Source organism: Dryobates pubescens, chromosome 31 (assembly GCF_014839835.1).
Source record: "Dryobates pubescens isolate bDryPub1 chromosome 31, bDryPub1.pri, whole genome shotgun sequence".
NCBI classification, from domain to species: domain Eukaryota; kingdom Metazoa; phylum Chordata; class Aves; order Piciformes; family Picidae; genus Dryobates; species Dryobates pubescens.
The window spans coordinates 10195635-10223180 of record NC_071642.1 but is presented as its reverse complement, the minus strand read 5'-3'; the positions used below and the strand labels follow the sequence as shown (position 1 = coordinate 10223180).

At 46.5% G+C, this 27546-nt stretch overlaps 1 protein-coding gene across 3 annotated transcripts in view; it reads right to left on the bottom strand.

The window, feature by feature from the left end:
• Positions 1–1612: 1612 nt before the first annotated feature.
• UNC5D (unc-5 netrin receptor D) overlaps positions 1613–27546 on the bottom strand; it is a 134840-nt gene continuing 108906 nt past the window's right edge. For 2 of the 3 annotated variants that reach the window (XM_009901619.2, XM_054174888.1), the window contains 9 exons: positions 22470–22655; positions 21194–21571; positions 18770–18854; positions 16534–16702; positions 13619–13846; positions 9004–9153; positions 5812–5976; positions 3863–4041; positions 1613–3230 (listed from right to left, as the gene is read on the bottom strand). In XM_009901619.2, coding sequence (XP_009899921.2) covers positions 3026–3230; positions 3863–4041; positions 5812–5976; positions 9004–9153; positions 13619–13846; positions 16534–16702; positions 18770–18854; positions 21194–21571; positions 22470–22655 — 1745 coding nt within the window. In that variant the 3' untranslated portion in view covers positions 1613–3025. The remainder of the gene's footprint in view (positions 3231–3862; positions 4042–5811; positions 5977–9003; positions 9154–13618; positions 13847–16533; positions 16703–18769; positions 18855–21193; positions 21572–22469; positions 22656–27546) is intronic. The other variant, XM_054174889.1, reaches the window with a different exon arrangement.

Genomic DNA, 27546 nt, shown 5'->3' with positions numbered 1-27546 from the left:
AAATAGCTCCCTGTATTTCAGGAGGATGGAGTTGATAACTTTTCATCTGTTACAAAAAGGACACTAGCATTTTGGTGGGAGTCCATCTTGCCTTTATGGGACTTGCTCTGGTGATTGAAGTCAAATTCAAATCTGCAGAGCAGGGTTTCCTTTTCCTGGTGGCTTAAAGGACTTTGATGTAAAGTGAGGAAGAGACTCCAAAAGCAGGGGATGTTTAAGAAAAAAACAAACCACCCAACCTGTACATTAGCCTTAGGGTGCTGCAGCCTGGTGGGGCTGGGAGCTGTGCACCATTTTGGTGACAAAACTGTAAGCCATTTTAAAAATGCAACTATTAGTCTGAAATGACTCACAGCAGGGAGATATCTGGGGGGGGGAGAAAGTGCTTAGGAAGATGAAAATAAACTGGAGCAGATTCTTTGGTGATGTAAAAAATCAAAACAGCTCTTTCGCTGTCTCAGACTCAGGGCAGCTGGCTGGAATCTTCACAGAATAGCTCAGGTTGGACGAGACCTCAGAGATCATCTGCTCCAACCTCCCCACCATGGGCAGGGACAGCTCTTGACTAGCCTCAGCTGCTCAAAGCCTCATCCAGCCTGGCCTGGGAAGCCTATTCCAGAGACTCACCACCCTCCTATTGAAGAACTTCTGGATTTGGGCATCCAGCTCCCTTCCCAGCACTCAGCAGGCAGAGGTGAGTGTCACGGCACATTGAGGTTTTCCACAGGTATCCAAATCCTGCAAGTAAACCCTGTGCACCTCCTGAGAAAAAGCTGTAAGGTCTGAGCTCCAAGCCAGCTCTCTGCCCCCCAGCTGCTGGGTACAGCTCAGGTGTATTTGGACCACAAGAGAAGTAAATCCTTGCAGCTCTTCACAACAGCGTGAGCCTTCCAGCACCTGCAGGGTAGGATTTACTTAGGTTCCTTGTGGTGGTAGTTAGCTTCTCCTCAAATGCAAGCTTAATTTTCAGACTGAGAGCAAATTAATGCTGGAGAGTGACTGGAGCTGGTTTCCCAGACAACAGCAGCTCACTGAAACTCTGCTGCTTTGCCATGGATGCCATTCCCTATTTTCCTTCTTTTTTTTATTATTATTATTTTAAATTCATGACATTTTATCCAATGAAGAACAGGTTTCTGAGGAGGAGGACTGGAAGTCAGTAGAAATATAATTCAAACACAGCTAGAGCCATGTGCTGCTGCAAACAGTGACAGCTTGCTGCCAAAGCTGCTGGTATTTTTGTCTTGGGCTTAAATATGCTTGCAGCCATTATGAGTTCCCAATGCAAACAGGAACTCTCATGTCAGGCTGCATGAAATCCTGAAGTGCAGAAAATGTTTGGGGAAGTCTAAGTATATTTATATATATATATATATATTTAATTAATTTTTTTATATGTCTAAGGCTGTTCCAGCCTGCTGAGCTGGGAAAGCAGTGAGATTTGCAGCTTCAGCTCGGGCACAAGTCCTACAGCCAAGAGGAGTTGTTCATTGTCCTTTTCAGAGCTGGCTCCAGAAATGCATTCAGTGTGTTCAGAGATTTGCACACCAAGTACCTTAACCCCGTGGCCTTTACTGCTGCTCTTGGCCAAAGATGGGGGTTTAAACCCCCCACCCACCAACTGACCCAGCATGCTCATTTCCAATGGTTTGCATTCTCATACAGCTCCTAAAGTCTCAGGTCTGTTCCTGCTTTTGGTGAGTGCTGTGTTGCTGTCACCCAAAGGGACAGCCTAGGGCCAAGCCCAAAGAGCACCTTGGCTAATTTTCCAGAATGCAGGACTGAAAATGCTGCTTAAATTTGGCTCTGCCCCAGTTCCACTAAGACACTCACAGTGACAGCTCTCTTTTTTTGGTTCAGTTCAAGCAATAAATTCATGTTGTATGAAATGGACTGGGGGGAGGGAGGGAGGGAGGGGAGAAATTCTCTAGTTGGATCCTGGGTTTGGGTAATAAATGCAAAAATTGTAACTAACCCAAGTGTGACCCAACCAGCTTTGCACAGCTTGGAAGTCCCACAGGAGCTAGGGAAATGAAGCCAATTTTTTGGCACTGCTATGTGGGGTTTATTGTTTTCACCTGAAACTGAAGCAAAATTAAGCTGCTGATTGACTTCACTCTTAGTTTAGCCCCAGGAACATGAAGTAACAAACAAAAAACCACCACAAAGTGTAAACTTGCTAAATAGAGGGCTGGCAATTTCCTGCCTTCTATTTGGCTCTTTAAATCCACCCCCAAAGAACCATTTTTGGATTAAGTGAATGTTTGCAGACTAAGAACTGGAGAAAATCTCCCTCTCACACCCAGACTAATTGCACAGGGAAGGATTTGTTCTGTTCTCCTTTGTTAGCAGAACAGGCAGGAAAAGCTCTGCAGCAAATGTCCACCCAGGAAGGGAGGGAATTTTTTCTTTAAGGGAATTGTTTGGGATGGGCATTGTATCAACTAGAGAATTATGAGAGCATCGAATCTCTCAAATATCTGACCAGGCTGAGGCCAGATTTTCAGCCTTCCTCTAGCAGTGACAACATGAAGACCGTTTTAAGCCAAATCTTTCAGTATGGTGAGTTGAGAGGTGCAGGAGAAAGGGGACTCAAGGCCCCCAGAATACAAACCCATCAGCTAGGACTAACCTCCAGTGGCTCTGAGCACTCCCTGCTGTGGGGGCTGGTTTTCATTAGGCAGCACATCAGCACTGGAATGCTAAACCCATCCTGATGTCATCACATTCACCTTTCAGGGCTCTCTCTGGCTCCTTCCTGCCCCAGGACTGACAGATGTGTAGGTTTGGGTTTGACATGAAAGACAAATTCTAGCTGGAGAGGCCAGGGAGAAGCTCATGTTTTCCTTACTACTGAGGTGATTTTAATTAGGGCTGCTTCTGCTCCTCCAACTCAAAGCTAGGTGGTGGCAATGAGTGTCTGTTTCCATACTCACTGTGCAGAACCCCTCGTGTCCTCCCTGCCAACCAGAATCTCTAGTGTCAGTCAAAGCTGGCCATCAGTTCTTGAGTGGAGAAAAGTGACCTAGAGTCCATTCTGTCTGCTGTAGCTGAAGTCAGGCTCCTCAATCTCAGTCTCTGTGATGTCTGAGATTTTGGAGTGTGTCCTTCCTATTTCTTCCAGGGCACAGGCGAGGGAGTCAAGGTCACCGTCGTGCTGATGTCGAGCTTCCCAGAGGTCCAGGATGACTGCAGATGGACTGCTTTGGGTAGCAAAGTAGGAGAGGTTCCTAAAAGCAGGGAGAAAAAAGAGACAGCCTGAGGAACAGTAGCTGCTCTAGCTGCCATGAATGTGGCAGTAGCATTGCAGATGGATTTAAAACCAAAACCCTTCAGCAAGCTCTAGGTGAGATGGGCAGAGGGAACTCTCCCAAGGACACACACCGGTGCATTCACTCCTCAAGTGTCACTTGCTCGGTTTAGCAGGAGGGGAAGGACCAAGGGCCTGATACAGTGAGGTTACAGAAACGCTGTCCAGCAGCACTGGTTCTGGAAAGCATCATTAGCAGGCTTAGCAAATACTTGTCCTTTAAACCACTGCTCTCACAGTGCACCATGGGGTAAAATCCTTCTACAGTCATGTATTTTACCAAGGCCCTGCTCTTGTAGGTGTACAATGAAAAAGTCCAGGCCAGAGCAAAGAGCTGGACCTCAGAAACAGCCAGCAGGGCAGGAACAGTCCCTGTTCTCAGCAGCTAGTTGTGTGTAAGAGAATAGAGGAACCAGAGCTGATCCTTGAGAGCAAGAACATTAAGGACTATGCACAGATCTTCAACACCAGCAAAAAACAAAGGAAATCATAACAGCAAACGAGTTCCAGTGCCTGGGAGAATGTTCACCTCTCCCAGCTGCCTTCCCTTACCTGTTGATGCTGGTTTTTTGTGCTAGCATCTGCCAGTCTTTGCCTTTGGCATTGGGTGTGTCGAAGGTGGCACAGATTCGCTGCCTAATCGAGTAGGGGATTTTGAATGCTTTGGGACCCATCTGTGCAGGGAAGCTGCTGTCATCATGTGCAAAGAAAGCAATGGTCTCTCTCTCGTTCTGCACAGAACAGAAAGCAGAGCAGTCAGTGAGGGTGTTGGGTGTCCAGCTGCCTCTTCAGGCCCTCTGCAGCACAGTGACAGAGAGGCACCAAGAGCCCCTGCTACACTCCTGTTCAGAAAAGGCGGAACAGAGGCAGAATTTCTGCATGGCCTGGCCAGGACCAGGACAGCTGTGAGTGCAGGCAGGTCCTGTTGTGCAGGGACGTGCCTGCAGCAAGCCCATCTACATGGAGCTGCTGGGGTTAGCCAGTCTGCTCTTGGAGGAAGAAAGAATCAAACCTGGGCCAGATCCTGTAGAATTGACATCAGAAAATGAAACAGCCAGGAGGTATTCTGCACTGTGAAAGAACTTCCAGGACATTACAGACACTTGTGGATGAAACCATTTCAAATGGTGTCACTTTCCTTCTACATGCCTCCTATTTTTGTGATGCAGATAAAGCCCAGTGGAGCAGTGAGGGGTAGAGGGAGTGCCACACGAGCATATGGGGACAGTAGCAATCTTGGCTCAAATGTGGACAAATCTCTCATTTCTGATTTCTCCAAGCACCTCAGCTCTCCCATATCCCAAATCTTTTTAGAATCCAGGTCCCTTTGTAGACCTGGCCCCTTCTTTGCCCATGAAATGCCACCAGCCCTGTGCAGTAGTCCCATTGCCATGCATTATTTGTTTCAGTGTGATGCAGCATAAATATTAAATAAAGAGCCATGCCCTAGCCTCTTCATATAACATTTATGACACATCCCCAAAGCCATCCATGCCCAGGAACAGTGGGGCTGGGGATGTATCACTGCTCTGGCTCTTTACATTAAATATGCACAACAATGGCAAACTCTCAGCCCCTGCACATGTGAGATAAGCTGCTGCTACCTGCTTAGTTGAGGGGAATTGCAGAGCAATGAGCAATTCCATGATGCAGTTGTTATTTATATATCTATTTTACAGTCAAATTCTCCTCACTCTTCAATCACTTTTGGAGATAGGCAGCAGAAAGCCCTTCCACACCACAGCACATCCATTTGAAGGCAGAATTGTAACATGCTCTGGGGGCTTGGGGACGGGGTGGGGGGAGGGAAAAAAAAGGCAGCAGCAACATGCTGTTGAGATAGAGAGAAAGTGACAGAAGTTTTGTACAGAATAACAATAAAGAACCAGAAAACTGCTTGGCTGAATTCTGAGCACAGAATTGAGGGCTGTGGTTTTTTTCCTTCCTTGCTGCTTTCTCAGCAGAGGACATTTTAGCAGTGGCCATATGGCTTTAATCCAGAAGCATTCATCTGGATTAATCAACAAAGATGGCCAATCATCTTTAAAAAGAAAAATAAACAAGCTGCTGAAGTTTTCTTTGCTGTAAGACACATCCCAGCTCCCTTGGCTCCATGTTCAGATTTTCTTCACCCCTAGCAAAGCTGCAGCGAAGGCAAGAGAAGCCTGTGTGCACAGAAGTGCTCCAGGAGCTGTTCCGCTGGCACCACAGCACACAGCCAACCCAGCTGCCATCAGGTGCTCTCAGCACCCTGCAAACTACTCCACAACTATTTTTTTTTGCAAGCAAACTCTCAGCACCAGCTCAAACCTAAGTTTATTTTTAGCCCTGCAGAATCTCTGTGCTGAGTTTCTGCTGGAGGCGGAAGCTGTCAGCCTGGCTCTGCTTGTTAGAGTCTCGAACAGGGCAGAGGGAACTACAGAGAGAGAGAGAGAGAGGAAAAGGACAGAACTGGGGAGGGAGGGTGTCTCAGGCTGAAAAATGAAGAGTGGCCACAGTACCTCGAGGATGGATGTCTGGATCTGCAGGATTTGCTCGTGGCCCTTGACCTGCCGCACGCAGATCTTGCAGGAGAGCTGGGTGGTGGCCGGGGTGTAGCGCTCCAGGGAGAAGGCACAGTGCAGCGGCTTGGGGCTGCTGCACCACACGCGGGAGAAGGGAACTTCCTGAGGGGGTAGATCCCACCAGAGCAGGGCAGCAGGCATAAGAGAGAAAGAGAGAGAATTGTGACAGTCACCAAAAAACCAATCCCTGATTTCCGTGCAGCTGTGCTTTCACCAACAGCCCTGCAAAGTCACTGCGGGACAGAACTAACAAGCGATGGCTCAGGTGACAAACACCGAGGTTGCTGCAGTGGCTGAAAGCTCAGATTTCATTCAGTGACACTAACACTGAGACTCTCTTGGCTAAAATGGGACTTAAAGATGTACTTTGCTCCCCTTAGGTGGAGATCAGAGCTCTTGCTCTAATCTGTGTCTCCTTGTCCTCACCTTGTACTACAGAACCTGAAGCAAAGGAGTTGCCCATCCAGAACTGCAGTTCCTCTGTGGCTGCAGCACAGAGCATGACAGGGCATGGGCTGGGGCAATGTCCCATCCTTCACCTGCAGCTTAGTCTCATCCTGTTACATTCTGTGACTACTACCAGTGACCCCTCTACTTCAGTTTGTGGGATGAATGCCCTCAGCCAACCCCATACAGACAACTGCAGCAACCTCCAGTTGCTTCAAGTTCCTGGAAGTGTATGGAAATAGGAGAAGATAGGAGAGAGCGAACTTCTGTTGGGGGATTGCTTTGAAATGCCAAAGCTCTCTTCTCTTTACACTTTCAGAACATTTTAGTTGTCATTTCCAAACCAACCTCAGCTATAAACCCTTTGAGGTGCTCTACACTGGGGCCAGGAATGCATGTACATAGTGAAAACATAGTAAAATCCCTGGTAACCTGAGACTAGAGAGCTTCAAAGAGCAGCCTCAGCCTTACTCCAAAGTCCAGTCAAGACTAAAAGCAGGGAGAACATCACTGCACTCAGAGCTGAAAGAGTTTGCTGCTGCTGCTGCAGTGTCTCAGGCTATCTGTAATGATGCTCTAAGCGATAATGAGAAGCTCTGTCCTTAGATCCTGGCTTGGGTAGCAATAGTAAGACACCAACAGTGATAAAGAAAACATTAGCAAAATATTAGAAGTGGAGCAGCTGTAATTAGATTTTTCCAGAGTAATCATCTCTGCTTTCATTCAGAGGGGAAGAATCACTCAGCTGAGAAGAATTATATGGAATGTAATACAGGGAGGCAAAGCATAGTGGAATGATGAGTGTCTGAAGTATTCCAGAGACGCTTTTGGTTTTATTCTCCCTTTATAATTAAGTTCCTAGCAGGCAGAGGGAATGTAAATCATCTCTCAGCTCCACAGACAGACCCTGCATCCTCCAAGAGACACAAGATGCTAGCAAGGCAGCTGCTTTTAACCCCCAAAAGGTGCCTGCTGGGCTTCTTAGCATGCTTGTCACACCCTCTTCCTCTCTAACACCCAACCAGTTTTTAAGGGTTCCCTCTAGTCACTTGTGAACATGGTGGGCAGGAAGCCAAGCACTCAGCATCTGCTCCTGCAGGAGGGCCAGGACAAACAAATGCACTTCGCCTAGTCTGGAGCAGTGCTGACTACCACCTGCCATTAACTGCTTTGATACCACAGTTACACATCATCTAGTCACTTGTTTGAGCCCTGGAGCGGGATCCTCACTTATCTGAGATGTCATTAACATAAATCTTTCCTTATTGTGCTATGTGAGAATGGTTTCACTTGGGGAACCACACAGAAAGTTACAGAACAGGCTCTTTTCAGCTGTTGCTGCCAGCCAGGACAGCCAACTGGGCTTTAAAGTGTGCTGTGTGGGAGAGAAAATAAGGAAACACTGAGAGAAACCCCATGTGAAGGAATAGACTCTTACATGCAGAAAGAGCCTGGAACCAAATCAGAACTGTCAACAGAGCTGGGATGTTCCACAAAACATTCCCACCAAGAGGAAATGCAAACCCAGTGCAAGCTGTTGTGCAGTTCCTGCTGGCAACAACTTTCCAGCTGCCCAGGTCACCCAAACTACTCTGTTAGAAAAGGTAAATGCTTCACTGGCATCAGTGCCAGCAGCATGTCAGACACTTCTGTCAGCAGAGGCTTGGCAATTGCCTCTCTCCAGCCCTGAGTGGCCTCTCTGAGGGGGATGATGGCCTGTGCAGGATCAGAACCTTCAGCAGGTCTGCTCTTCTGTGCCTGCCCTGAAGCCAGCACAGCCCCCTGAACATTTTTCTCTGGGTTGTGGCTCCCTCCTCTGACTTTTTAGGTTATGTTTGTACCTTGCAGCAATGCATTTAATGGCTGCTTTGGGATGTGCCACTCATGTTAGAGTCAGCAAAATGAGGTCCTTGAGTGGAGATGAATGTGGAAGGAATTTGCATTGGCTTTCCTGTCTTAACTGCACCATACAGCTCAGTTTTGACTGGAAACTAAGCTACTACTTGCCAAGAGAGAACAAAAATCCCCCAATTTAATATACCACAAGTAATATATTTATCCATAGAAGGTGTACACAGCATCAAGAAAAGTGCTGAACCACACACAAAGTATTCAGAGGCCTCTGAGTCACTCCCAAGACTTTGCAGCAGAGACTCACAAGCAGCAAAGAAGGAAATGCCCCAAAGAAATAACAACTTTGCTGAAATAATCCTCCCTGAGTTCTTAACTACAAAGAAACACTGAAGCTAGGGTAGCAAAAGCTCTTACTTTCCTTATCAGCAGAGTTGTTTGCAGACAGCACAGCATTGTTTTCTGCAGGCCATTTGTCTAATCTGTCTCACACAGAGCAATTTGGGTTGTTAGGGTCTGTTCCTCCTTCTGCAATGTCTTTTCTGCCTCACTCTTGGCAAAGAGCAGCCACAGTAATTTCTGCTGTGGCCAACACAGGGGACTGAAAAGTGTTCATCACTGAACAGCTTTGTGAAAATGAAAAGAAGTGAAAGCATTCTGTTCTGTATCAAATCTGTGTTTGTCAAAATCATGTAAAGGCCATGTGGCTTTGTTGCATACTCCTAGAGATTAAAACCAGCCCTTTCAGAACTAGAAGGGAGCACTGTGCCAAGAGCAGTGAAAAAAACCTCTTGCTGCCTCTGAGTTCAAACAGATTAAATGGACACGTACCTGACATGCTGTGAATGGTTTGATTCTCCAAAGGAAAGGAGGGATATCAAGGACAGATATCTGGAGACTGAAGGTATTCCCTCTGAAGTGCAGCAGCTTAGGTTCCTCCAGCAATTGTCCTCCTTGGAGCCTCTCATCCGAAACAACTTCCTGCAGTGGTAAGAGGAGGGAAGAATTCATTCAGTATCAGGAACAATTACCACAGGTGTTGAAAATCCATCTTGAGGGAAGTTGCTTCATTCATCAGGGTACAGCAGTGAGAGTATGTCTCTCCAGGGCCAGCTGGTGGGCATTGGCATTTACATTTCACCACCGGTGTGGGTCAGGCATTAGTCAGCTCCACTTCCCTGTACCTGCTGGTGGTGCTTGGGACACTGAATTTCCTTTTGGCCAGCACCCTCAGAATGGCAGACTGGGAGTGCAGCACTTGAAAGGAAACTCTAGGGGTATTGCCACCCAGGAGAGGCCATCTTCACATCCTTGGGGGAAAGGGGTTAGGTCAAAGCCAACCAGTTTGATTGTTCCTATTTTTATTGCATCCCACCACAAAGGAGAAGTTTACCAGCAGCTCAGAGTGCTCTGGAACAGAGCATGAAGAGGGAAGCAAGACTTGTGCCAACCCCTTTCCAGGTAAAGTTCTTTCCCTCCAAAGAGGAGAGTGGAAAGTGGTTGAAGTGTGATGTCACTGCCATTTAGTCCCCCTTGTGCTCTGAGGAGCACAACTAGTCTTGGTATTTGAACTCAGTTTTAAATGCTCTGCCCAGCTACAGGTCAAGCTGACAGCACTTTTGGTGAGAAAGTACTCTCAGGACTTTGAAGAGCACTCAAAGAAACACCCCAAGTGTAGACATCAGGCAAAATGCTGCAGTTTCATTCCTCCCCTCTTGGATATTTTCAAAATGACTGGACAAGACCCTGCACAGCCTTGCAAGGGCTGACTTGGAGCAGGAATTTGCACTACAGCCCTCTAGAGCTGTATTCTGACCCCAGTTTGTATCTAATTCTGTGCATTTCAAACATAATGGGGGGGTGGGGTGGGGTGTATATATATATAAAATATATAAAAATCACCCCTGCCTGTACTTAGGCAAGATTTATTCCTGTACTCTAGCAGCAGAAGTGTCAGTGAGGCAGGGAGGAAGGAAAGCTTGCAGAAGTCTGAAAAATCAGCTAGCAAGCAATCTGTCAAAATTTACCTTTTCTATCCACATAAATTACATCAAATCTGTGTGTATGGAAGGGGTTTAGTGCTTGTCAGTAGCAGTTATTGTTAGAAGAGCCACTGGAATCATCCTGACCTTCTGAAGATGTAATGACTGCTCAGGCTTTCTGAAAGTCTAAAAATGGATTTCTCTTCTAAAGCCATTTACAGACATTTGGTTTAACTCCTGATTTGCAGGAGAGAAGGGAGAAGAAGGGAGGCTCCAGGGTTTGATTTTCAGCTGCAAAAGGAGTAAATTATTTCATGGCTGCTGTCAAAATTCCCCTCAATGCCTTGGGATTTTTTTTAAGTGCAATGTGGTGGTTTAAAGGCTGCTCTACTTTAATCACATTAATTCCACAGTGTCAGCAGGACCACAGCAAAACAGCAAGAACAAAGGGCATTTGAGAGCCCAGAGTTGCCCAACGCCCTGGGAACTGCAGGAAGGGCACAGTCACCTCTTAGAAAAGCAGATTTCACACAGGGACAGAGTGAACCAGAAGACGTTGCCTGAAGCTGTGCAAAGGGAGGTTTAGGTTGGAGGTTAGGAACAGTTTCTTTCTTAGCTGCAAGAGTGGACAGGGGTTGGAACAGGCTGCCCAGGGAGGTGGTGGAGTCTCCTTCCCTGAAGGCATTCAAGAAACCTGGGGACATGGCACTTGGGGCCATGGTGGTGTTGGGTTGGTGGTTGGACTGGATGAGCTTAGAGGAATCTTAGAGGTCATAAGGAAAGATTCCATGATTCTATGGAAGTGAAAAATCAAGGAGCTGTGTACCTATAGGGAATTAACAGTGCCACACAACACTTGGTAAGCCCAACTCTGATACTCCCTCCAAACCAATCTGTAGCTGCCACCTTCACCCCTTACTATTTGCCCCTCAGTTTAGGAAGGACATCAAGACACTTGAAGGTGTCCAGAGAAGGGGTAGAGGCCTTGAGCACAGCCCTGTGAGGAGAGGCTGAGGGAGCTGGGGTTGCTTAGCCTGGAGAAAAGGAGGCTCTGGGGGGACCTCATTGCTCTCTACAACTACCTGAAGGGAGGTTGTAGCCAGGAAGGGGTTGGTCTCTTCTCCCAGGCAACAGCACCAGAACAAGAGGACAGTCTCAAGCTGCACCAGGGGAAGTTTAGGCTGGAAGTGAGGAGAAAATTCTTCACAGAGAGAGTCATTTGTCATTGGAATGTGCTGCCCAGGGAGGTGGTGGAGTCCCCATCCCTGGAGGGGTTCAAGAGGGGATTGGATGTGGCACTTGGTGCCATGGTCTAATCCTGAGGTCTGTGGTGCCAGGCTGGACTCGATGATCTTTGAGGTCTCTTCCAACCTTAGTGGTGCTGTGATATTTCCACTTGCAGGCAGCAGATATAGTGAGCTTTTAAGGGCAGGGTGATTTCATAGCCATACAGCTGCCTCCTGGTGTACCAACACCCTGCTCTCATTCCTGTGAATGCAGAAGAGTGCCAACTCTTCTTCTAACCATTTCTGTCCAGCCTCAGCCAGGGAAATCCTGGTAGCCCATGAGCTGTGTGCTCTAAAGGGGCTAATTACAAAGCTGTTGTAAGCCTCTAACAATCCTTTTGCAGTGGCTTTGCTTTTATTAGCAGCACGCAGACACGAGTGTGTGCTTCATTAAGATTCATGTTTCTGTTCTCTATGATAGGAAAAGGAAGCAAAAAAAAATTCATCTGTCACAACTCTCTTCATTTCAGCTCCCCAAAGAAAACCATTTTGTTAAAGCTTCTGAGTTTAAGGGCTGCAAAAGGCAGCAAATGTCATTGTTTTGTCTTGGAGTGGCATGTAGAAAAATCACCCTGATTTTAATTGCCTTTTGGGGGGGATGGGCTTGGGGATTGTGGCTTTTTGAAAGGGGAAATGTATAATTATCATTTGATTTTTGTTTGCATAGATGATGAGGCAATTTGGAATAGAATAGAATAGAATAGAATAGAATAGAATAGAATAGAATAGAATAGAATAGAATAGAATAGAATAGACCAGACCAGACCAGACCAGACCAGACCAGACCAGCCCGGAAGAGACCTTCAAGATCATCGCATCCAACCTATTATCTAACACCGCCTAAACAACTAAACCATGGCACCAAGCACCCCATCAAGTCCCCTCCTGAACACCTCCAATGATGGTGACTCCACCACCTCCCTGGGCAGCACATTCCAATGGGCAATCACTCTCTCTGTGTAGAACTTCTTCCTATCCTCCAGCCTAAACCTCCCCTGGCACAGCTTGAGGCTGTGTCCTCTTGTTCTCGCACTGGTTGCCTGGGATAAGAGACCAGCCCCCACCTGTCTACAACCTCCCTTCAGGTAGTTGTAGATGGCAATAAGGTCTCCCCTGAGCTTCCTCTTCTCCAGGCTAAGCAACCCCAGCTCCCTCAGCCTCTCCTCACAGGGCTGTGTTCCAAACCCCTCACCAACTTTGTTGCCCTTCTCTGGACACCTTCCAGCAAGTCAACCTCCTTCCTAAACTGAGGGGCACGGAACGGGCCACAGGACTCAAGGTGTGGCCTAACCAGTGCAGTGTACAGGGGCAGAATCACCTCCCTGCTCCTGCTGGCCACTCTCCTCTTCCTCAAATGGTAAACAGCAGAGGAAATCCTGAGCTAATACACTGCAGGGTAATGAGCATGGCAGATACTCTGCCTCACATGAGAATGGTTTACACTGTGTGCTCCTGGGGGAGCACCTCTGGGCTCCAGGGGCCAGTGGATGCCTGTGGCATGGAGAAGCCACAACCCTGAGCTCAAGCTGACAACATCAGTGGTGGCTCTGCACTGTGTGAACCATGGCTGTGGGATCTACCTGAAGGGAGGTTGTAGCCAGGTGGGGGTTGGTCTCTTCTCCCAGGCAACAGCACCAGAACAAGAGGACACAGTCTCAAGCTGCACCAGGGGAGGTTTAAGTTGGATGTTAGGAAGAAGTTCTTCACAGAAAGAGAGATTGCCCATTGGAATGTTCTGCCCAGGGAGGTGGTGGAGTCACCATCACTGGAGGTGTTTAAAAAGAGACTGGATGAGGCACTTGGTGCCATGGTTTAGTTGATCAGATGGAGCTGGGTGATAGGTTGGACTTGACGATCTCAAAGGGCTTCCCCAACCTGGTAAATTCTGTGTTCTGTATCTGGGGTCAGTCTAGAAGGCGGGTAGAGTGGGTTTCCATCTGCCTGGCAAAGAATGGAGATAGTCTGACCCTCCTGAAGCTCCACAAATGAAACTCCAGTGCTGAGACATTAAGAGACTTACCCTAAGTCATGCAGCAGTGGGATGCAAGCAGCTACAGCATTTGCATTCAGCCAGCTCCTGGACTACTGCTGCCCAGGGGCCGTCCCCAGGACTTAAAGGAACGTTAGAGCTCTCTGGCTAACCAACCACAACCGAAGGAAGAAAGGGAAAGCATTTACCTGGAATGCACAAGGGGTGTTATCCACACAATACACTCTCAGATTGTAATCCAGAGAATTGCAAGACAGGCAGCCAAAAACCGCTACTTTCAGCTGTCGAACGGCGCAGTCAGAGATGGGTTCCCCAATAAGAGCATAAGTTCCAAAGCTGTTTAAGAGAATGTGACAGGCATAAGGATCCAACAGGCAGTAGCAAGAAGTAGTTTCCTCTTCCACAGACATCACTTCCTGCAAAATGAAATTCAGGTTTAAAAAAATAAAAACAAATCAATAGAAAGAAAAATAAACCCCCAAGGGGCTCAACAGGCCTTGACAAGAGGGCTCCTGACATTATCTGCACACAGCTGGGGTGGGAAAGGGTTTCTGAGAGCCAGGCTGCACACTGCTCATCTTCACCTCAGGAAAGGGCAGAAGGCAAACTCCCTGTCGAGCAAGTACTCCCAAGTCTAGCCCTGAGTCAGCCACAGGATTAATGGCAATGGATGGTGCACAGTTCACTGCGTCCAGCACAGCATAGCCATGATGGCAGGTGAGCAACTTTAGCATCTTTGGTTGAAGTGCTCTTCACTTTCTGGCTGTTCCCCCCCACCCCCACCCAATGTCAAGTTAAGAAATCACCTTGAATATTAAAGTCAATAAGCAAACCTTGAACAATAGCTGGTTATTTGACTTCCCCAGCAGAACAGCCGTTAGAGTTACATTTACCTTCATCAAAGCACCACCTAGCCCACCCTTCTGCCTTTCATGCTTAGTTCTGCTTTCCAGCATCATTAGCTGAGGTCTCTGAGCAGTCTGCAGGCTGGGCTTACACTCCTCATTAATTCAGGGTGCTTGTGACCAGCACTGGTGGAGCTGACCAAGTATTGAGTGCATCTGAAGTAGGAAATCTAAGCTAAACTTGAAATGCTTTAAACAAGAGCAGCAAACACCACAGTGGCTTAAGACTGAGTTAAGGTATCCCAGGAACGTTTTAACTACTGCTTTTTCCTCTTCCCAATGCTATGAACCAAACAGTTCCAGCAGCAGCAGTGCAATGGAATCTGATTGACTGTGGATTTGTTTAGGTACTGGGTGCTGCAGTGCCAGCACACACACAGGGAAGACTATTGCTGGGAATTTCAGCAGCTTTCCCTCCTGTGTGGGTTTCTGTCATGTTGAGTAACAGTTTGGTTCCTGCTTTAGAGCTGTCCCTTCAGGGTGTTAGCAGGAAGGTGCCTCCCCAGCTGATGCTGAAAGCTTACTGAGCAGTTGCAGCTGAGGCTGGCCAGAGGGCTTAAAAAATGCAGGTGGACAGACACAAAACCATCAGATGCCAGTGGAACAAAGGCACAAAGCTTCATTTTCCCCAGCAAATCAAGACTAGGAGATTCATTTTCAGCTAAAAAAAAAGGCAAACTATTAATACACACTGATCCTTCAGAGCTTATGGGCACAGAGTGATCACTGAATGCCCTCCAAAATGATGTGTCCAAAAAAAAAAGAGAGATGATATTTTTTTAAACCAGGAGGATCTGAAAAATTAAACTGAGTTTGAAATCAGGAGGATTACAAATATTAAACTCAGTTTGAAATCAGGAGGATTAAAAATATTAAACTGAGATTTAAGTCAGGAGGCTAAAAATATTAAACTCAGTTTGAAATCAGGAGGCTGAAAAAATTCAACTGAGTTTGAAATCAGGAGGATTAAAAATATTAAACTCATCTTGAAATCAGGAGGATTGAAAATATTAAACTCAGTTTGAAATCAGGAGGCTGAAAAAATTAAACTGAGTTTGAAATCAGGAGGCTGAAAAAATTCAACTGATTTTGAAATCAGGAGGATTAAAAATATTAAACTGAGATTTAAGTCAGGAGGCTAAAAATATTAAACTCAGTTTGAAATCAGGAGGCTGAAAAAATTCAACTGAGTTTGAAATCAGGAGGATTAAAAATATTAAACTCATCTTGAAATCAGGAGGATTGAAAATATTAAACTCAGTTTGAAATCAGGAGGCTGAAAAAATTAAACTGAGTTTGAAATCAGGAGGCTGAAAAAATTCAACTGATTTTGAAATCAGGAGGATTAAAAATATTAAACTCAATTTGAAAGCAGGAGGCTAAAAATATTAAACTGAGTTTGAAATCAGGAGGCTGAAAAAATTAAACTGAGTTTGAAATCAGGAGGCTGAAAAATATTAAACTCAGTTTGAAATCAGGAGGCTGAAAAATATTAAACTCAGTTTGAAGTCAGGAGGATTAAAAATATTAAACTGAGTCTGAAATCAGGAGGCTGAAAAAATTAAACTGAGTTTGAAATCAGAGGATTAAAAATATTAATCTCAGCTTGAAATCAGGAGGATTGCAAAATTAATCTGAGTTTGAAATCAGGAGGATTAAAAATATTAAACTGACCTTGAAATCAGGAGGCTGAAAAAAATTAAACTGAGTTTGAAATCAGGAGGATTAAAAACTTCAACTGCTTTTGAAATCAGGTTAACAAAGATATTCAACTGATCAATAAAATCAGGAGTGCATTTTTAACCAGGTCCTTAACTTTGCCCACACAAGAATTGATCATGGCACAGAGTGCTCTGTTGTGACCTGAGTCTCTCTGGGAGCTGTGATCTACCAAAGCAGTGGTTTGAAACAATGAAAGGCTGCTGGCTGCACGGTGAGTGACCCGAGGAAATGAACACTTGTCCATGGCACTGGGGCTAGCCCTTGGGGTGAGCCTTTTTTTGTGTGCACACCTTGGTAAAACAGCTGAGAAGATTTTGCTGCTTCTCAGCAAAATGCCAAATCTCTCTTCAAATAGTTTCTTTGAGCTGCCTGTTTCTATCACTTGGCTGAGCTCTGACCTGTGCCTGCAGGAATCGCAACTCTCTTGTTCCCGTTGTTGGTACAACCTTCGAGTGGGAGCAGAAGGCTGAGCTTACCTCCCATTTTCCTTGCTGTGTCCTTTTCTTCAGGTGGATATTCCAGTGCTCTGAATTCACTTCTGCACAGTGTGGGATGGTCAAGGCAAAGGGAGTGCTGACAGACACCTCTGAGGGCCCACAGGTTACTTCTGGACCTAGAAGAACATCTGTGCCTTCAGGCTGGAGGCTTTAAGGGAGGGGGAAGACAGTAATGTGTGTCAGGCTCTTTGAATAAGGAGCAAAAAGAACTTTAACTGTGTGCTGTAAAATATTGGAGTTCAAATCTAAGTTCCTCACTCATCTGCTATAGAAAACAATCAGCCAATTGCTGTGCTGATTTTCTTGTACCATAGAATGGCTCAGGTTGGAATGGACCTCAGAGACCATAAACTCCAAACTCCTCGCCATGGGCAGGGACGCCTCTCAAGTAGACTCAGCTGCTCAAGACCTCATCCAGCCTGACAGCACTGCCCCGCAGAGCTTTGCAAGAGCAGCACTGCTGAACCATTCCTTTTTACACCCAGTAGTGATTTATTTACATTCTACTACTTTCTGTTCAAGAGCTGTGAAAAAATTTTAAAAGCATAGCCTAAAACTACCACAGCATCCTACCTGTGCACAGCCAAACACAGCAAGGCTATCCTGGGCAAAATCCCAAGTTCCCCCAAGCCCACCTGGATAACACATTTAAGTGATTGTATGCTCCTGCTCTGGCAGAGGGGCTGGACTTGATGATTTCTTTGGGTCCCTTCCAACCTCTGACATCCTGTGGTAGCTCTCAGGTTGGCTCCACTTATGTGTAAGCCCTAAAATCAATCAGATTCCAATCCTGCAGGTGGACTCTGCACACCTAACCATCAGCTGGGGGAAGCATCCTCTGTGTTAACTGCAAGAGCAGGTGCTCAGAGAAGGCAGCTAAAAAAATCCCCATTCTTGCTCAAGTTCCAGCAACTTCAAGAGACAGAGGAGCTGTGCAAGTATTTGTGAGATGAAGTGAAAAAAAGACAACATGGTAACAAAAGGCCAATTCTGCTTTTGCTTTGCCAAGTGCCATCATAATAAATGCTCCAGAAGCCTCAGTTGCTTCCAAGTGTTTGTAGGATTCTTAGGCTGAAGAAATCCAAGCAGAGTCCCTACTCCAGCTGCCACCTTCCTCTTGAGCTGTGAGGGGAAGAGTGGAGAGCACAAAGCAGTGCTTGTGCCTTGCTGCAGCAATGCAGCTCAGCTCAGCAGTTGTCTCTCTGCCTTCAGACAGATTTGAGCTGAGAGTGGAGCGGCTGCTCCAAGCAAATGTGCAAAACACTGCCGGCTTCTGCCTGGGAAGAACAAATTCTCACCGCCGCTGCACTCGCTGGCAGTCAGGAGAAGGCTCCCTCGTGGCAGTGCAGCCTGCAGCTGCTAGACAAGTCTGGCTTATTCCACCCAGTTCAGATGGGTGAAAGACAACATCAATCTGGGCTCAATTATGTGAAGAGAAAGAATGGTTGCTTTTGTCTCACTTTAGAGCATCTCCCTGTGCCACTCTTCAGTTTGTTTTACTTCTGCTTTGTGCCCAGGAGGGAAGGAGAAGAGTAGGCCCAAAAGAAAAAATAATAATAATGTGCTGCTTAGTTTTAATTAACCTATTTTTTTAACTCATTTCTGCAGAACCCTTGCAGATAAAACAGCTGGGTGATATTTCCCCCCCCCCCCCCCCCTTCCTTCCTTTTACATATCTTAATCTTTCATTGAAAATGATCAAAACCCTGTGGCAGCAGATGGGGATGGAATATGAAAGCTTTCACAAATGAGTTCAGATAGCAGAAGAGGGGAGGGGGGAAAAAAGAAGAAAACCACCAGATTTCACTTCAAGTTTGGAAAAAAAACTAATTCTAGGCTTTACAATTCCTAGGCAGGTTGGCAACTTTCTGTTCTGAAAGGCAAAAAAATTCCAGCAGTCACTTGGCTGTAAGTTGCTGTGAGTTAATGTTTCCTGTGTCTGCAGTCATTTCCTTCTTTCCACTTCTCCTCACAGATCCCCACCAGTTTTTCAGTGCTTTTAGCTGGATGTATAGCTGAGGTCATTTCTGCTGTCACCATACATTTGAGATCATTTCTGCTGCCACAATGTGTCACAACAGCTTGGTCACACCAGCAACAGGCAAGCTGGAGTGCCTGGTGCCCGTCCCATTCCTTCAGTGTTGACAAGAAATCCATGAAATGAGGCAGTTCCAGGGATTCAGGATGTGTCTGGGTGGTTTTATGTACTTCTTACCTGGACTCCTTCTGAGTGATGGCAAGATAGATTTCCCATGAACTCTCCTCAGGAATAGCTCCGTGTGGGATCAAGAGGCTGACTCCTACCAAGAGCAAGGGCAGAGCTTTAGATCCAGAGGCAGTGGATGTACAGACAGTGCACAACTGGCCTCTGGTGGACTGGAAGGGCCTCTGAAACATTGGGGCTGACCACAACATTATCAGATGAAAGGAAAATACACCCACCCAGTTCTGAATATTTAACTCCCTTCGAGCCTGGAATCAAATCCAGGAGCACAGGGAATCTCAGAACGGAGACACAACCCAACCCAATCCATCTGCATGGGAAGCACCACAGCTTGCTGCTGCTGCTCTTCATACAGACAGTAATTAGTGAATCCAAGTGAAAGGATTCCCCAGCACAGGGCTGGGGTTGGCTGTGCATGTGTCACACGAGCTGAGCTGTGACATGACTGCACTGTAATTTACAGCTGGAGAGCAAATTTGATCTCACACCAACAGGCAGAAGGAAGAACACAAATCATAAAGTGGACCAAATATGCATTTAAATTATCTAATTGATGGGACTATAATTAAATAAAGCAGCTAAATACACACTGTGAGGGACTTCTTCCTTAATGCCTTAACTGGCTTAGTGCCTTTGTAACAGGCAGTGCTGAACACCAGAGCAGTCTGTGAGGAGCTGAATACATTCCATGGGCTCTAAATCATTCACTTCAACTGGAGACTGAGAGCTAAGCCTGGACACACCAGTCACATAAACCCAAGGTTGAATTTAAAGTGAATGAAGATCCCCAGAGCTTGAAAAATACCCTCCTCTTTGCCAGCAAAGGTGGTGGCTGGCTCTTTGTGTTTCACCTGCACTCAATGCTGGAGATCCCTTCCAGCCCCTAACGTTCTGTGATTTCCCATTTTGATAGCATCATAGAATAGAATCATAAAATGGTCCCTGGAAGGGACCTCCAAAGGTCAAGTCCAACCCCTTCTGCAGTCAGCAGGGACATCCTCCACTAGAGCAGGTTGCTCAGAGCCCTGTTGAGCCTCACCTTGAATGTCTCCAGGGATGAGGCCTCAAACACCTCCCTGGGAAACCTGTTCCAGTGTTCCACCAACCTCATGATGCAGAACTTGTTCCTAATATCCAATCTAAATCTGCTCTTCTCTAGTTTGAAGCCACTGCCTCTCATCCTATCACTCCAGGCCTTTGTAAACAGCCTCTCTCCAGCCTCCTTGCAGCTCACTTCAGATACTGGAAGGCAGCTCTAGGGTCTACCCAGAGCCTCCTCTTCTCCAGGCTTCCCCCCCAGCTCCTTCAGCCTGTCCAACAGAAGCGTCCAACACAAGGAATTGCATACAGTGGGATATGACCACAGGGCTGTAGCAGCTGGACACCATGATTTTAACATCCTTTACTTGACCTGAATTTGGTTCTAATTTAACAAACTCTTTCTTCAGTCTACAATCATCTCCCAAACCTCTGAAGTCACAAACACAACTCTGCTTTCTTAAACACCTCAGACTGAGCATCCCTGCTGTGATGTTTCCCGTGTGCAGCCCAGTTCTGAAACGCCAGATGACTTTGAAGTGCCCCACCATGGAAATCTGTTCGGTTATTAAGCTAAAAGAAAAGGAAAATTAGAAAGCCAGGAGTAAAAGCTAAGGAAAGCTGTGCTGGAGTTTTCATCCAGAGTGGAAGGGGTTCTCCAGAGACCTCTGTTTGTTATCTGCTGCAGACTTCAAGAAGATAATGAAGCCTGACAATGCTAACACAGTCAGATGTTGATGTATGTAGATTCTGCTTTGAATGTGACCCCATTATATAAGAGACTGATCCAATATCGACCTCCTTCCTGGGGAGCCTTCCTTTTGGATCAGGATCCAAGTAAGCAACAGCTTTGATTAATATGACTTTCATGCTAAAGACATCAAGAGAGGCAGTAATTCAGAGCAGTTCAAATAGGCATAATGCCTCTTGACTGCTCATCCCAAGCTTTCTTCTGATCAGCCATCTCCTGTGTGGGCAATGTGTTCTACTTCCCAACATTTGCATTAAGGGAGCTCCTACTTTTTCTTTCCTTGTTTCAGAATGTAAAATCACAGAATGGTCTGGCTTGGAAGGGACCTCTGAAGGTCATCCAGTCCAACCCCCTCTGAAGTCAGCAGGGGCATCCTCCACTACAGCAGGTTGCCCAGAGCTCTGTTGAGCCTCACCTTGAATACCTCCAGGGATGGAGCCCCAACCACCACCTTCTCAGACAACCTGTTCCAGTGTTCCACTACCCTCATGGTAAAGACCTTCTTCCTACCATCCATACCCCTCTTCCTACCATCCAAATTTAGTTAAGAGTGTGCACTACATCAGGCAAAAGAAGTTTGATCTGCCATTATTTGATGTGCTTTGAAGAGGAAAGGATCTACCCACCTGTGTTTGGAATCACCAAACGGCCACCCAGGTGCCCAAAGATGGCAGCTGTCTTCAGCTCACTTGTTGTTGAAATAGAAGACAGGTTCTGAATGTAGGTAGTCTTGTTCCTAGCCTGTAGTGTACCAAAAGCTCTGTTATTCCCATGGGGGAAAGTTCCAGGGTGTGCCTTTCCGTGATACTCAGCCCTCTCTGTCACCCCCAGGGACACCATGAAGGAACTCTGGACCTTGACTTTGATGTCTGACAGTGGGTTGAACAGTGAGGACTCTGTCATGAGCTCCTTGTCCATGGGATCCTGCAGGCAGATTGGGCCACTGTAGGTCCTGCTCACAGTCAGGTCAGGCTGCATGGATGAGTTCAACAGCAGGGAGTTACCTGGCAGAAGGAAGCAGACCAGGGAGTTGGTTCCTGTATTAAGAAGCTAAATCAGGAATCTCTTTCCAACCTCTGCACCATCTCCTTTTTGGCTTTCTCACCCTTCCTGACCCTCTCAGAGCTCAAAATCACTTAAGGTAATGGTAAAAAAACCCAAACAGATTAAATGGTGCAACAGATCCAACACCTGTTAGATCCCTGCATGTTCCCCACTTCAGGCAGCTCAGAGTGCACGAACCCAAGAAGGAGCTCTCTTTTTGTTCTGGATTCAGGTTTGTGTGTTTGCCTTTTGGCTTCTTTTCATTGTTAAAAGCCAGTGGATGAAAACATTTTCCTGCAGCCCCTTTCTGCCAGCTTACACAAAGCGATGGCTTCATGCCTGGGGGACACTGGGTTGGAAGGAAAGTGGGACAAGAGTAATGTAGGGAAAAACAGCAGAGTTAGTCATTTAGAGGCATTTTAGTTTAGCAAACACTCCTAAAATGAGAGAAGGAATGGATCCATTTAGGGCCTGAATCCTTGAGCTGGTTTGGTCTTTTTTTGGTTGGTTTGTTTGCTGTTTGGGTTTGTTTTGATTTGGTTAATTTGGTTTGGGCTTTTCCTAAGTCCCAACTGTCAGTGTTGAAGGGAGTGACAGCACTCCTAAAGCACTTCAGAGTATGGTGGAGACAGATCCTGTATCTGCCCTGGTTGCCACGACAGATCAGTCACACAGATAGCAAGAGACAGTTCTAACCACCGGATCCTGTTCTTTGTCCTGCAGCGACCCTTCGCTGGCTTTCAACACATCTGCTCAGCAGTAAGCCAGCACACCCTCCCACAGCCAGGCAATGAGTATGAGCTTAGTATCTCTGCAGTAGGAGCTCTGGAGAGAAGAAAATGAAATCACAACACTAACCTTGTCTGACTGTTTTAAAATTAAATGTCTGGAAGCCTCCTGTCAGTGCAGATGAATCAATCACATCCACGCCGTACTCACTCTGACTCCGTCTGTAAAGGGTAACTCCAACCACCAGCACAGCTACAGCAATGACTGCTGCTCCCAGGCCAGAGTACAGGGCAATGTCACTGGCAGTCTCGATATCTGAAAGGGAGAGAGAAAAAAAGCAGGCTCCAGGTCAGCAACACTCATGGAAAACATCCTGCCTGGTGCTGGCTGCTCGGGAGCGAAGGGATTGTGTGGTGCTGCAGATATGCCTGGGGAGGTAAAGCTTTGGAGCAGATCACAGCAGGGTGCTGAAAAGCAAGCATCTGAAGGCAAATTTCCTGCTGCTGCAGCACTCCGTGTAGGGGAGCTTACTTTGGTTTAGGGATTGCACCGTGGTCTTTGTTTGAAGGGGGGGAACTGGGCTCACAGCACCCCGAAGCAGAACGGTGCTGAGCAGCCTCTCTCAGCACACACTGCTAGCCCAGGCTCCTTGCTGAGCTTTGCCAGCCTCCTATTCCAGCCCAGTGGAGATCATTAAGGGATGGTAATGCAACCCTTAATGGGATGATGTTGAACAACTTCAGCTAGGGCAGGCTGTTCTATGTACCAGTGTGAATCTCTAGCTAGCTTCCAGGGGCATGCCAGCTTCACGTTTGGCTTCTGGAGCTAATCCTCTAATAATCTTGGTTAAGATTTCCCTTTCTGCCTTCTTTGTTTTCTGAGTGTGCCTCAGTCTAAGCAGGGACAGTCCATCCTCTTCATCCCTCAGTCTAAGCAGAGACAGTCCATCCTCTTCATCCCTCAGTCTAAGCAGGGACAGTCCATCCTCTTCATCCCTCAGTCTAAGCAGGGACAGTCCATCCTCTTCATCCCTCAGTCTAAGCAGGGACAGTCCATCCTGTCACAGCTCAGAGAGGGGCTGAGGAGATCCCATATCCCTTCATGGACTCCTGAAGTACCTTCAGCCTTTAAAAACCAGGCTGCAACCCAAAGCCTTCCCTGTGATCACATCCAGGCCTGCAGCTCACAGCCAAGTTTTCTTAGGGCTCCAACTTTTACAGCAGCAAAGGAGAATTCATTGCTTTGAGAGAAGGAACCCAAATGAAACCTGCAATATTATGTAATTGAATTATCCAGCCCTGGGATTTGGGACCACGTACCATGAAATTACATTACTTGGCAAGTACACTCAGTGGGTCCTTAGGTAGTTCCTCTAATGCCAAACTCCAGTTCAGAGGAAGAGATCATCATGGATTCACCCTACACATCATCTCTTAGCCTGTGTCATGGTGCTTCTGCTGTCAAGTGAGAAGCACTTGGTGCAGAAAGTGCATTTATTTGGAACAAAACAGCAGTGACAAAAAAGAAAGATGAAATCCAGGCTCCTCAGTATCAGTAAATACTCTGCAGTGTACAGAAATAGGGCAAGGAGTTAAACACAGCATTTAATAAATAGTCAATTACTGAAATGACTTAATTAGTATTTGGGAGGAGGCTTCTGTTGTGCATCTGGTTTCCTGCAGCAAGGCAGAGAACTTTGTTTTAGCTGCACTTGTAAAGATAAACATGAAACTTCAGAGCACTGAAAGTGAAGGAAATGAGAACCTCTGGGCAGCACCAGCAAAGCTGATTTTCCTGGCACATCAGTTTCTTCTGCAAAGGAAATGTCTGGGAGCCAGCAAGCCAAGCAGCTGAACTTCCTGGCAAGGCAGAGCGGCTGCCAGACAACAGAGCCCAGCCCTGAGTGCTCTCCAGCAAAAGTGGAACCTCACATGAATTGCAGCAGCAAGGAAACAGAGCATGTGAGCAGTGCTGGAGCACATGGGACATGCACAACAGAAGTGACTTCTTAGTTGGCCAGCTCTGGTGAGACCCCACCTGGAGTACTGCCTCCAGTTCTGGAGCCCCTATGACAAGAGGGATCTGGAGGTGCTGGAAGGTCCCCAGAGAAGGGCCAGGAGGATGAGCAGAGGGCTGGAGCACCTCTCCTATGAGCACAGACTGAAGGAGTTGGGGCTGTTCAGTCTGGAGAAGAGAAGGCTCCAAGGTGACCTAATTGTGGACTTCCAGTATCTGAAGGGGGCTCCAAGAAGGCTGGGGAGGGACTGCTCAGGATCTCAGGTAGTGATAGGACTAGGGGGAATGGAATGAAGCTGGGGGTGGGGAGATTCAGGCTGGAGGTGAGGAGGAAGTTCTTCCCCATGAGAGTGGTGAAGCCCTGGAATGGGTTGTCCAGGGAGGTGGTTGAGGCCCCGTCCCTCGAAGTGTTTAAGCCCAGGCTGGATGAGGCTCTGGCCAGCCTGATCTAGTGTGGGGTGTCCCTGCTCATGGCAAGGGGGTTGGAACTAGATGATCCTTGTGGTCCCTTCCAACCCTGACTGATACTATGATACTATGAGTCAAAGGGAAAGTAACCTCGCTGGCTAAAGCATCCTCAAGAAGCAGCAAACACCTCTTCCATCCCCATTCTCCATTTAGTGCCCAGCTGATCCCAAATGCATCACTCCAACATCCCATCCCACCCAAAAGAAAGGTTTTGTTGACTTCATTGTTGTGGGTAATTAGTACAACAAGGAGAGTGAGACATCTCCAGTGGGCAGAGGAAACCTACCAGCCAGGGGGGTTCCTTTTGTCCAGAGCCAGAGGCAACTGGCAGTTATTCCACCATGAAACATTTTCAGTCTTTCATTTTGATCATGACTTTAAAAGTGAGAGGACAAAAATAAGTATATGCTGAGGATCTGAGGCTCCTCTGCCTTCCTCGGATAATAAATTACAGTCTGAACCATGCAGAAATAGCAGTAAAAAAAAAGAAAAGAGAAAACTAATACTCAAAAATGAGTGCCACCAGAATTGCAACAGGTAGCATAGAGAGGAGTTGATCTTTCACCATCAAAAGCAGAAGATGAAACACAGCTCAAGTCCTCACCTGTGAGGAACTGCAATTTGCTACTCTCAATCTTACTTTGGTAGTTTAGCAGCTGCTTCTCCATCGATTCAGATGTCAGATAATTGAAGTTTCCTACTTTTAGAACTGCTCAAGACATTGTACCATGGGTTAGAGGAGAGCAAGAACACAGTGTTTACCATGATGAGAACACTTTAGCTCAGGCAACACTTTACAGGAGAGAAGAATTTACTCTTCAGTGAGTGCCTGTAAGCATCCCTAGAGCCTGGGTTTGACACTGATTACAACCCTTTACACTTATTCTTCCTGCATTTCCTTATCTATTAGGAAATTGTCACTGTTCTGTTCCATAGAAGACCTGGAGGAGTTATTCAGCTGTTCCCATAACTATTAAATTGCAAGGGGGGGAGGGGGGGGGCAGAAATAAACACAACACAAACCCAAAGCAACCAAGTCAAAAAGTTCAGAGGAAGAGAGAATGTTCTGTAAATTAATTACATCTGAAGTAGCTTTACCTTAAAATCATAGAATCTTAGAATGGCTTAGGTTGGAATGAACCTTTGAGATCATCTAAGAGGTACTTAGAGAGGGGATTTAAATGTTTATAAATAGATGAGGGGTGGGTGTCAAGAAGGAAGGGTCAGCCTCTGCTCACGTGTGCACTGTGACAGGACAAGGGGCGATGGATGGAAACTCCAGCACAGGAGGTTCCACCTCAACATGAGGAGGAACTTCTTCACTGTGAGGGTCACACAGAGCACTGGAACAGGCTGCCCAGAGGGGTTGTGGAGTCTCCTTCTCTGGAGACTTTTCAGCCCTGTCTGGATGCATTCCTGTGTGACCTGCACTGGATTCTATGGTCCTGCTCTGCCAGGGGTGTTGGACTCGAGCATCTCCTGAGGTCCCTTCCAACCCCTAACATCCTGTGACCTACTCCAACCTCCCCCCCACGGACAGGGAGATTTTCAGTTTTGTTTAGGAGAGGATTATTTGTTCCTAAGGAAACCCTGCTTTGTAAAAGCCATTTTAATCTCTTCACCTTTCTCTCTTTCCTTATGGATGATGCCTTTTATGGGACATTAAAAGCAAAGCATGGCAAAGACAGGGAACAGAGGCATTTTCTGTTGTTATTTGGTGTGTGGGCTTGTTGTTTTTTTCCCAGAAGGGAACAAAGGGAGAAACAAACAAACTCAAAAAAAAAAAAAAGAGGAAGCATTTATAGTCAACCAATTACTATTTAATGAACCACATCCTCCCAGCCTGGAGGCAGCAGGGGCTCTCCTACAGCACCACGAGTTCCCTACACTTCAGGATGCCTGTTTGTGGTAATTGTAGCCCATATTTCACTCCACCTCCTGACACTGTTACACAACATTTATTGAAAGCACATTTGATGGTAATGAAGTTTCTATTAACTATGATTAAGTTTCATAAAGCACCTGAAGATAATTTAAGATGTGCAGGAGCAGAAAATGAAACATTTGGTTTAGTACATTAAGAAATGTAATTGATTAAATTATCTCATTTACAAGAAGTGCTTTCCAGGAGCTTATGCAGGGCATACCTTCCCCCCGCCTACCCTTGGAGGTTGTGGGGAGATTTGGAAGCTTTTGCCAGCTTCCCATCCTCCCCCAGTTTTCTAGCCCTCTCACTTTTGGTACCTCTTAGCGACCTGAAGTCCATTTCTTCATACAGCCAATCTTGGAGACAAGGCTCAAAAGCCAGGGACTCAGGTAAGAGGTTGAGCAGAACAGGTTGCTTCTCAATTATCTTCATAACTGACTCTGATTTTGCATTGTTGGTGATTCATGCAGCCTTCAACCAAGTTCCTCTTTTGCTGAACAGCAACGAGCTGCATTTCCATCATTCTAACCCCAAAGAAACCCTCAACTCTCTGGGGGACCTTAAATGCAAAAATCAATTCCATTGAAGTTACTTTTTTTCTAATAAATCAGACAAGAAAGGGATTTGATTGATATTCTTTCAAGATTCCCTAATTAAGTGGCACCTGCTCAGATACACAAAACCCTATCAGTTGCCTGAGCCCAGTTACGGCACTGAGCAATTGTGCCTGACCAATGAGGAGATGATTCCAGTGAGACCAAGACAAAACTACTGCAGCACTGACCTTTAAGATCA